Here is an 11358-nt window from a genome sequence, read left to right as displayed (position 1 = left end):
GGATCAAACCCCCCTCCGTCACCCCCAGGATAAAACCCCCCTCCGTCACCCTCAGGATCAAACCCCCTTCCGTCACCCTCAGGATCAAACCACGCTCCGTCACCCCCAGGATCAAACACCCCTCCATCCCCCTCAGGATCAAATCCCCCCTCCGTCACCCTCAGGATCAAACCCCCCTCCCTCACCTCCAGGATCAAACCCCCCTCCGTCACCCTCAGGATCAAACCCCCCTCCATCACCCTCAGGATCAAACCCCCCCTCCGTCACCCTCAGGATGAAACCCCCCTCCCTCACCTCCAGGATCAAACCCCCCTCCGTCACCCCCAGGATCAAACCACCCTCCGTCACCCCCAGGATAAAACCCCCCTCCCTCACACTCAGGATCAAACCCCCTCCCTCACCCCCAAGATCAACCCCCCCTCCGTCACCCTCAGGATCAAACCCCCATCCGTCACCCTCAGGATTAAAACCCCCCTCCATCACCCTCAGGATCAAACCCCCCACCCCTCCCTCCGTCACCCTCAGGATCAAACCCCCTCCGTCACCCTCAGGATCAAACCCCCCTCCGTCACCCTGAGGATCAAACCCCCCTCCGTCACCCTCAGGATCAAACCCCCCTCCCTCACCTCCAGGATCAAACCCCCCTCCATCACCCTCAGGATCAAACCCCCCTCCCCTCCCTCCGTCAACCTCAGGATCAAACACCCTCCATCACCCTCAGGATCAAACCCCCCTCCATCACCCTCAGGATCAAACCCCCCTCCGTCACCCTCAGGATCAAACACCCCTCCCCTCCCTCCGTCACCCTCAAGATCAACCCCCCCCCTCCCTCCGTCACCCTCAGGATCAAACAACCCCCCCCTCTCCGTCACCCCCAGGATCAAACCCCCCTCCGTCACCCTCAAGATCAATCCCCCCCCTCCCTCCGTCACCCTCAGGATCAAACCCCCTCTCCATCACTCCCAGGATCAAAACCCCCCCGTCACCCTCAAGATCAACACCCCCCCTCCCTCCGTCACCCTCAGGATCAAACACCCCCCCCCCCCCCCCCGCTCCGTCACTCCCAGGATCAAAACCTCCCCCGTCACCCTCAAGATCAACACCCCCCCCTCCCTCCATCACCCTCAGGATCAAACCCCCCTCCATCACCCTGAGGATCAAACCCCCCTCCATCACCCCCAGGATCAAACCCCCCTCCATCACCCTCAGGATCAAACCCCCCTCCGTCACCCTCAGGATCAAACCCCCCTCCGTCACCCCCAGGATCAAACCCCCCTCCGTCACCCCCAGGATCAAACCCCCCCTCCATCACCTCCAGGATCAAACCCCCCTCCGTCACCCCCAGGATCAAACCCCCCTCCGTCACCTCCAGGATCAAACCCCCCTCCGTCACCCTCAGGATCAAACCCCCCCTCCGTCACCCCCAGGATCAAACCCCCCTCCGTCACCTCCAGGATCAAACCCCCCTCTGTCACCCTCAGGATCAAACCCCCCTCCGTCACCTCCAGGATCAAACCCCCCTCTGTCACCCTCAGGATCAAACCCCCCCTCCGTCACCCCCAGGATCAAACCCCCCTCCGTCACCTCCAGGATCAAACCCCCCTCCGTCACACCCAGGATCAAACCCCCCTCCGTCACCTCCAGGATCAAACCCCCCCTCCGTCACCCTCAGGATCAAACCCCCCTCCGTCACCCCCAGGATCAAACCCCCCCTCCATCACCTCCAGGATCAAACCCCCCTCCGTCACCCCCAGGATCAAACCCCCCTCCGTCACCTCCAGGATCAAACCCCCCTCCGTCACCCTCAGGATCAAACCCCCCCTCCGTCACCCCCAGGATCAAACCCCCCTCCGTCACCTCCAGGATCAAACCCCCCTCTGTCACCTCCAGGATCAAACCCCCCTCTGTCACCCTCAGGATCAAACCCCCCCTCCGTCACCCCCAGGATCAAACCCCCCTCCGTCACCTCCAGGATCAAACCCCCCTCCGTCACACCCAGGATCAAACCCCCCTCCGTCACCTCCAGGATCAAACCCCCCTCCGTCACCCTCAGGATCAAACCCCCCCTCCGTCACCCTCAGGATCAAACCCCCTTCAGTCACCTCCAGAATCAAACCCCCCTCCCCCGCCAGGACAATGTTTCTTATGAAAGTTCTTGGAAAGTTTCTCCCAGCCCTGCTGCCAGACCTGCTGAGTATTTCCAGCATTTTCTGTATTTTCCCCCCAGATTTCCAGTATCTGGCGTATTATGTTGTTGTGCTAATTATATAATCCTCTGCTCCACCAACCTGTATAAAACTAGCTGAGATGTTGAATCTACGGATGTTGCTCATTCTGCAGCTCACCAGCACCTGCTCATTGGGACCCTGCAGGCTCTACCAGCTCTTGCAATGCAAAGTTGGAGCATTTGAGCAGCAAAGTCAAAGTGAACGGGGCACTGGGGGGGGGGGGGGGGCGACAATAGTGAGCATAAACACTTGATTCCATCAAGCCAAGGTACTGTCTTCTGTAGAACGATTGGTTTCCATTGAAAGTGCCAGTTCTTCAAGCCGTTCAGTACTCTCACTGCTCCGAGAACCATTGCTTCAGATTTCAGCTTCTGGTCGGAAATAGGTTGGAAGGTGGACCTGCGAGGGTGAAATTAAAAGGTGGACCTAGAGGGAGGAGTTCAAAGGTAGACTTGTGAGGGTGAAGTTCAGAGGCGGACCTGTGAGGGTGAAGTTCAGAGGCGCATCTGTGAGAGGGATGTTTTGTTGTGTATTTCTGAGAATTGAATAACTTACTGAAGGTAGAAGATCTGTTTGTCCGGAATTCGAGAGGGTAGCCTTTTATTGACCCTTCAACTAGTCTCCACTGTTCCATGTTGGAGGGAACCATAAATTGAAACGTGAACTAAATAACTGGGATCACAGCAAATCAAATATGATCAATAACAGAAAATTGGGCAGCCTAAAATCTACAAGATAGGAAAATATGAAGTGAAATAGCACGACACAAAAAAGTACAGAAAGCGAATCAGCAAAATACCGTGAGGTACCGTGCAATTCAGAGCGATTGTAAGGTTGCGGACCAGTGAGAGTGAAATGAGGATGCGGACCTGTGAGAGACATACTGCACGTGCATCAGTGCGAGTGAATCTAAGGATGCGGACCTGTGAGAGACCAGCTGCACACGCACCAGTGTGAGTGAATCTAAGGGTGCGGACCTGTGAGAGACCAGCTGGACACACACTGGCGTGAGTGAATCTAAGGGTGCGGACCTGTGAGAGACCAGCTGGACATGTACTGGTGTGAGTGAATCTAAGGATGCGGACCTGTGAGTGACCAGCTGGACATGCACTGGTGTGAGTGAATCTAAGGGTGCGGACCTGTGAGAGACCAGCTGGACATGCACTGGTGTGAGTGAATCTAAGGATCCAGACCTGCGAGAGTATAGTGAGGATGCGGACCTGTGTGAGACATGCTGGATAACCACCTGTGAGGGCCAAATCGATGGATGTGGCCCAGTGAGCGATAAGATTGAAATAAAATTAGTCGCCGGAAATGCTCAGCAGCTTAGCAGGTCAGGAAGCATCTGTGCAGAGGAAAACAGAATTAACGTTTCAGATCGATGGCTTCTGTTCATGACTGGAAAAGGTTAGAGATATAATAGGTGATATCAAGAAATGACAGAAGGCACTGGATACAGCAGAGGCTATGGGCCCTGACAATATTCCGGCAATAGTACTGAAGACTCGTGCTCCAGAACTTGCCGCGCCCCTAGCCAAGCAGTTCCAGTAAAGCTGCAACACCGGCATCTACCCGGCAATGTGGAAAATTGCCCAGGTATGTCCTGTACACAAAAAGCAGGACAAGTCCAACCCGGCCGATTACCGCCCCATCAGTCTACTCTCAATCATCAGTAAAGTGATGGAAGGTGTCGTCGACAGGTCCTGCAAGTGGCATTTGCTTAGCCATAACCTGCTCAGTGACACTCAGTTTGGGTTCCACCAGGGCCACTCAGCACTAGACCACATTACAGCCTTGGTTCAAACGTGGAAAAAAGAGCTGAACTCAAGAGGTGCGGTGAGAGTGACTGCTCTTGAGATCGAGGCAGCATTTGACAGAGTATGGCATCAAGGAGCCCTCGCAAAACTGGAGTCAATGGGAATCAGGGGGGAAACTCTCCGCTGGTTGGAGTCATGCCTAACGCAAAGGAAGATGGCTGTGGTTGTTGGAGGTCAATCATCTGAGCTCCAGGACATCACTGCAGGAGTTCCTCAGTGTAGTGTCCAAGGCCCAACCATCTTCAGCTGCTTCCTCAATGACCTTCCTGCAATAATCATAAGGTCAGAACTGGGGATGTTCGCTGATGATTGCACAATGTTCAGCGCCATTCGTGACTCCTGAGATACTGAAGCAGTCCGTGTAGAAATGCAGCAACACCTGGACAATATCCAGGCTTGGGCTGATAAGTGGCAAGTAACATTCACACCATACAAGTGCCAGGCAATGACCATCTCCAACAAGAGGGAATCTAACCATCTCTGGTCAGTGCGGCCGGAGAGCAGCCAGTGGCTGATTTGGACACTGAGAGTGGCAAGATCCCGCTTCCTCCCCAGAAAATCAGACCAAAGAACAGTGCAGAAGGAAAGTGAAAGGAGTGAGGAACAGAACACAAACAGTAAATTATAAATAGAACATGTGCAGTGTTAGGAGATATAACTCACAGTAAAATCACTTCAAAATAGAGATGAATGATAACGTGACCCTCGATTGATACTGCACCGAAATATTCACGCAAGCGGTCATTGGTTAGTTTAATTTTGTCATAATCGCTTCATATAGTTTTGCAGGTGAAGTGAGGCAGGGATTCCCTATGTAATTTTAATAGTTAGCTCATTCTGTTGGCTCACAACTAAAGGTATTGAAGTAAGCTTAATTCTTACACCGATTCAATTATGCTGGTTTGAAGAGTGAATTTAGCTCATGATTAATGCACTACTATTATGAGCTGGGATATGAATTTATGACAATACGAATTAGGAGCAGGAGTCGGCCATTCGGCCCCTCGAGCCTGCTCTGCCATTCAATAAGATCGTGGCTGATCTGCTTGTATCTCGAATTCCACACTCCCATCTACCCCCAATAATCTTTGATTCCCTTTCCTAACAAGAATCTATCTATCTCGGCCTGCAAAATATTCAATGACCCCCGCCTCCACCACCTTCTGAGGCAGAGAGTTCCAAAGTCGCACAACCCTCTGAGAGAAAACATTTCTCCTCATCTCTGTCCTAAAAGGGCGACCCCTTATTGTCAAACAGTGACCCGTCTAGCTCTGGACTCACCCACAAGAGTAAACCTCTCCACATTCACCCTGTCCAGACTGTTCAGGATCTTATACATTTCAATCAAGTCTTCCCTCACTCTTCTAAACTCCAGTGAAAACGAGCCCAGTTTGTCCAACCTGTCCTCATAAGACAACCCGCTCATTCCAGGTATCAATCTAGTAAACCTCCTCTGAACCGCCTCCAACGCATTCACATCCTTCCTTAAATAAGGAGACCAAAAACTGCACACAGTATTCGAGATGTGGTCTCACCAATGCCCTGTATAACTGAAGCATAACATCCTGACTTTTATTTTCAATTCCTCTCATAATAAAGGATAGCATTCCATTCGCTTTCTTTATTACTTGTTGTACCTGCGTACTAACGTTTTGTGAGTCCTGCACTAGAACACCTAGATCCCTCTGCATCTCGGAATTCTGCAGTCATTCTCCGTTTAAGTAATACTCTGCTTTTTTATTCTTCCTGCCAAAGTGAACAACATCACATTTTCCCACATTATACTCCATCTGCCAGATTTATGCCCACTCATTCAACCTGTCTATATCGATCTGCAACTTCCTTATGCCCTCTTCACAACATACTTTCCTCCCAATCTTTGTGTCACCTGCAAATTTAGCTACAATGCCATCGCTCCCCTCATCTAAGTCATTGATATAAACTGTAAAATGTTGAGGCCCCAGCGTTTGCTCTTCTCTCTGATAGTTCTAAGTATTTTAAGAACCAAGGTGCACTGCGGACTCAAACTCCGTCTGAAAAACAAGGCAGTTTGTCCAGGATGTCCTCTGGAGCAGTCACCGGGCGGTCAAAGTTTGTCAAAGTATTTAAAAGTTTATGACAGTTTTTAAAGGGTTGGAGAAGTATTGAAAAGTGTTGAAAAGTGCAAAATAGTTTTGCAAGTTTAGAAAAAGTTTTTAAAAGTTTTGAAAGTGTTCTGCACCTCCCCCGGCTCAAGCCGCCATCAATCAGAGCCCTGTGGACCGCTCTATCTGTGTGGAACACCCTCACTTTCCGCATTCTACCACGTGTTCTTACCATAATGCCCTTCTATTCTCGCAGCTCCTGTCAATATGTTGTGTATGTTGACAAATCCATTGGTCTTTGAGAACTATAAGAGCATCTTGGGTTATTTAACGACTGATTGCTTTACTGATTCAATTACCAATATGTGGTTGTCTTTGACAATGCAACAATTGGAGTCTATTGAGAAATAAATGCTGGAAATTTGAAATTCGCACACAAAATGCTGGAATCTATCAACCCACATCTTTCTTGCAGAGCCACAACCATCAGAGCCTGGCCCAGCATACAACATCATTCACATCCCCATCAATGAGTCCTCCATCAATTAGAGTGCATCTATCAGATTTCCTTCACTCAGATTACCATCAAACAGACCGCAGCGATCAGACCCCCTTCCAACAGATACCCGCCAATCAACCATCTACCAGATTACCATCAGTGAGGCGCCAACTATCAAACTCCTCGTAATCAGACCCGTACTATCACACACCCTGTCCAACAGACTGTCATCAGTCAAACCCTCATGTATCAGACCTCCAACAATCAGAACCTGATCATCATACCCTCATCAATTAGACCCCATTTTAAAGACCATCATCAATCTTAACTCCATAAACCAGGCCCCAGAAACACATTATCATCAACCAGACTCTCATTAATCAGGCCTTCTTTCATCTCCCCCAATCAGATTGAGATGAGTCAGAGGCCTGTCAATCCGATGCACATTCATGACCTCCCCATTAATCAGGCAACTGTCAAACAAACCCCCATCTATAACAGCCCTGGCAACTACACCCTATCAATCCAGCTGATAAACAGATCCCCATCATTCAATCATCCATCATCGAGTTCCCCATTAATCAGCCCCTTCTATCAGATTCCACTCAATCTCATTCCCGTCAAGAAGACCGCAATGATCAGAACCCCATCAATCACATTCCAATCCAGCAGGCCAGCATTTACATCTATCAGATCCACTGCCAGCAGATGGATGACCTCAGTTTATTACAGTCCCATGAGTCAAATCTATTAGATTCCCATTGATGTGGTCCCAACCTGTGACACCCAGCAAGGACCCACATCAACCGGTCACCATCTATCAGATTCACAAAAATCTCTTCCCAATCAATCATATTCCCGATCAATTTTTCGCCATCGATTAGATCCACACTTATCAGGCCACCATCTCTCACATCGCAATCTGGGAGACATCAATAGTATGACCAATCAGATCAACGTGTATTCTATCCCATCAGTCAAATTCCCACCGATCCCACCCCCATTGAACAGATTCCCCTCAATCTAATCCCCAATAATCAGATCCTCATCTCTCACATCCCCACCAATCTGCTCCCCATCGATTAGACTGTCAAGAATTCTCCCCGATCGATCAGCTTCCAATCTGTGAATTCTATCAATGACCAGTATCTATCAAACCCACATTTATCAGACCCTATTAATCAGATTCCCCTCAACCCAATATCCGATATTCAGTTTCCAATCGATCTGAAACAGTCTATCAGATCCCTGCTTGTAAAACCCATCAATCAAACACAAATCAACTAGACCCATTATCACTAGGATCCACCTCTACTCTAGGACAGTGTTTTAATGATTGAAATGCTGTGTGACACTTGGCCTGCAGCTCTGTGGAGTTTGATTAACCCACTTTCTGGGACCATTGATCATCTTCTATCTTCAATCTTCTTTTACACCGTGTTTCTCAATCTCTTCTCGTGCATTTGTGCTTTAATGAGACACACTTCCAAAATCATTTACAATAAATTTATTTACTTCAATAAAAGTTATAAGATCAATATGAATAAACGTTAAAATCTTTGTACTTTCTAAACTAATAAAACTTATTCTTCCTCCTCTGCCCTTCTGTCCAGCGAGGAAGAATCGATGCCCACCTCTTCGTAATCCTTCTCGAGTGAGGCCATGTCCTCCCGTGCGTCCTGGAACTCCCCTTCCTCCAGCCCCTCCCCCACGTACCAGTGGACAAAGGCCCGCTTGGCGTACATCTTATCGAATTTGAGGTTGAGGCGGGTCCAAGCCAAGGAAATGGCGGTGGTGTTGCTCAGCATACAGAGGGCTCGCTGCACCTTTGCCAGATCGCCCCCTGGCACCACCGTCGGGGGCTGGTAGTTGATGCCAACCTGCGGGAGGAAGGAAAATTGTTCGGTTACAGTTGCTTAAAAAGTCGTTTCAAAATCAGATCTGTTGACCGCCGCTTACTTTTCAGAAAGTTACGTTTCTGAGCGAGTTTGTGTCTTTCTCTGTACACCCAGCTCTGGTTATTCACTGGGCACCTCTCCCAGGTTTAAACCTTCAGTTTCCAATGGAAGGTCATTGTGTAATGAGGCTGCATTCAGGAGCGAATTCCTTCTTAATTACAGCTTCTCCAAAGAGGCCTTGAGTTGTCAGGAAGGCCTTTCCTGGTTTCAAGGCAGGACTTACCCTGGGACATTCAGGCTTCAGTCAAGGAGTGAATCTGAGAGCATTCCACCTCAACCCTCAGAGGGAGCTGGTCTTTGGGCCAGGAATGGGGAAGGTCTGTTCCATTACTCTTCCTGAATGGAGAAACAACTTTTGACTGGGACTGAAGAGAGTGTTGCTCATTATGAGATGCGATTCCCACAATCCATGTTTCCCCAGGGCCCCATGTATTGGACACAAAAGCCACACTTACCTTGAACCCAGTCGGGCACCAATCAACAAACTGGATCGAGCGCTTGCTCTTGATGGTGGCGATGGAGGCGTTGACATCCTTGGGCACCACGTCTCCTCGGTACAGCATGCAGCACGCCATGTACTTGCCCTGGCGGGGGTCGCACTTCACCATCTGGTTGGCTGGCTCAAAGCATGCGTTGGTGATCTGCGCCACCGACAGTTGCTCGTGGTAAGCCTTCTCGGCCGAAATAGTGGGCGCGAAGGTTACCAGTGGGAAGTGAATTCGGGGATAGGGGACCAGGTTGGTTTGGAACTCAGTCAGGTCCACGTTGAGGGCACCGTCGAACCGCAGCGACGCCGTGATGGATGACACTACCTGTCCAATGAGACGGTTGAGGTTGGTGTAGGTCGGTCGCTCAATGTCAAGGTTACGCCGACATATGTCGTAAATGGCCTCATTGTCCACCATGAAGGCGCAGTCAGAGTGCTCGAGGGTGCAGTGGGTGACGAGTACGGCGTTGTACGGCTCGACCACCGCGGTGGAAATCTGCGGCGCGGGGTAAACGGAAAACTCCAGTTTGGATTTCTTGCCGTAGTCGACGGAGAGTCTCTCCATCAGGAGGGAAGTAAAACCTGAGCCGGTCCCACCCCCGAAACTGTGGAAGATGAGGAAACCCTGCAGTCCTGTACACTGGTCAGCCTGTGGGTAAATAACACACGCACAACCCATTAAAATGGAGCAGGAGCCTCCTGCTGAGAGGGCGCAATGGGAGCTGGTGAGATGGAGCAGTGGGAGCCTGGGGGATGCAGTAATGGACCTTGTGGAGGAGGCAGTGGGGAACAAGGGGGAAGCAGCTCGGAGAGGATTTATGTTCGAGGCCTGGAGTTGGGAAGGGGGTGCAGGGCCTGCCAGGGACTGCGAATTGCTGGTTGCACAGGAAATCAAAATTGCTTGAGAAAGAATTCTAAAATACACTAATTTGTTTCCAGATTGAGAATTAAGTCCTCCATTTATAACCACTCTATAATTCTTGTGAAATCGGTGTAATTTCTGTGATTCTGTGGGTGCGATCATTCCCCGAAATGAAGTGATAACTGATTCATCCCGAATTATTATCGTTGGGAATGCGAGGCGGGAAATCTCGGCACACCAAACTAACAGAACCTACCAGCTTCCGTATGCGATCCAAGACCAGATCCACAATCTCTTTGCCGATGGAACAATGACCCCGTGCATAGTTATTAGCCGCGTCCTCCTTGCCGGTGATGAGCTGCTCGGGGTGAAAGAGTTGTCGGTAGGTGCCGGTACGGACCTCATCTGGGGACAGGGAAGGAGAAGTTAAAATCATGAGCACACACCATTCAGGCCATGTTTCAATGAGTGTATTGAGAGCACTGACTGAGCAACCCATCAACAATCACTCCTCTTACCAACCACAGTGGGCTCCAGATCTATAAACACGGCTCGGGGAACGTGTTTGCCCGCCCCCGTCTCACTGAAGAAGGTGTTGAAGGAGTCATCGCCACCCCCGATGCTCTGGTCACTAGGCATCTGTCCATCCGGCTGGATCCCATGCTCCAGGCAATACAGCTCCCAGCAAGCGTTACCGATCTGCACACCGGCCTGGCCAATATGGATTGAAATACACTCACGCTAAAGAGGGAAGAACAGGTGATTATTTACAGATGAAGAGGCAATGTTCTCGACAGTCGCTCTGGTCCTAGAAGAAGAAGGGTGTGTGGGCAGCAACACATCCCGCTGCAGTAACCTGTGGATCCCCTCCATTCCGCATTGATCCTCCCATCCATCGGACACTCTGTCCCTGGAGATTCCCCAGGTCTCGGAAATTCCCGATCTCTGTGCCCCCCACCCCCCAGTCCATTCTTTGTGGATCACTGGAATCCTGAATCACCAGCACCAGCCCCCTCCCCCCGACTACCGTGACTCCTGTAAACACCCTGCAGATCTCCCGTCCCTCTGTGGATCTCCAGTTCCTGGCAGATTCTTACTACCTGTAGACATTATCGTCCCTGTGTCCTCCCCTCCGCCGGAACACTTCCCTCTCCGTGCTAATCCCCAATTCCTGTCCATCTACTGCTCAATATCTCCAAGGAACTGTCTATTTCTTCACCGTTGCACATTCCCTTTTCTCTTCCCCGCTCCCGGATAATCTTCTTGCTCCTTGTGAAAGACAATCATCTCTCCATCTCGATCACACTCTGTCCCTGTGGATCCATCACTCTGTGTATTTCCCAATCCGGATTCCCTCCCTCCTTCCTTCTCTCCCTGTAGATTTCCTGCTTTATCCATGTGGATCAGCCTCTTGTGGATTCCG

At 50.3% G+C, this 11358-nt stretch overlaps 1 protein-coding gene across 1 annotated transcript; it reads right to left on the bottom strand.

Moving 5' to 3' along the window:
• Window positions 1-8211: 8211 nt before the first annotated feature.
• Window positions 8212-10670, bottom strand: LOC137358304 (tubulin alpha-1 chain-like). Its single transcript, XM_068024238.1, has 4 exons — window positions 10454-10670; window positions 10192-10340; window positions 9042-9722; window positions 8212-8508 (listed from the first exon to the last, which is right to left on the bottom strand). The coding sequence occupies exons 1-4, from the start codon at window positions 10572-10574 to the stop codon at window positions 8212-8214; spliced, it is 1248 nt and encodes a 415-aa protein (XP_067880339.1). The 5' UTR covers window positions 10575-10670.
• Between the last annotated feature and the right edge of the window lie 688 nt (window positions 10671-11358).

Source organism: Heterodontus francisci, chromosome 49, assembly GCF_036365525.1.
Source record: "Heterodontus francisci isolate sHetFra1 chromosome 49, sHetFra1.hap1, whole genome shotgun sequence".
NCBI lineage: Eukaryota > Metazoa > Chordata > Chondrichthyes > Heterodontiformes > Heterodontidae > Heterodontus > Heterodontus francisci.
This window is presented reverse-complemented; position numbering and strand designations above follow the sequence as displayed.

What these genes read in the sequence shown, in the direction of transcription:
- LOC137358304 (XM_068024238.1), bottom strand. Translation starts at nt 10,574, where the DNA reads ATGCCTAGTGACCAGAGCATCGGGGGTGGCGATGACTCCTTCAACACC. An exon ending in TGGATCGCATACGGAAGCTG is followed by an intron (nt 9,723 to 10,191) that starts GTAGGTTCTGTT and finishes ATTTACCCACAG; the next exon opens with GCTGACCAGTGTACAGGACT. An exon ending in GGTGCCCGACTGGGTTCAAG is followed by an intron (nt 8,509 to 9,041) that starts GTAAGTGTGGCT and finishes TTCCTCCCGCAG; the next exon opens with GTTGGCATCAACTACCAGCC.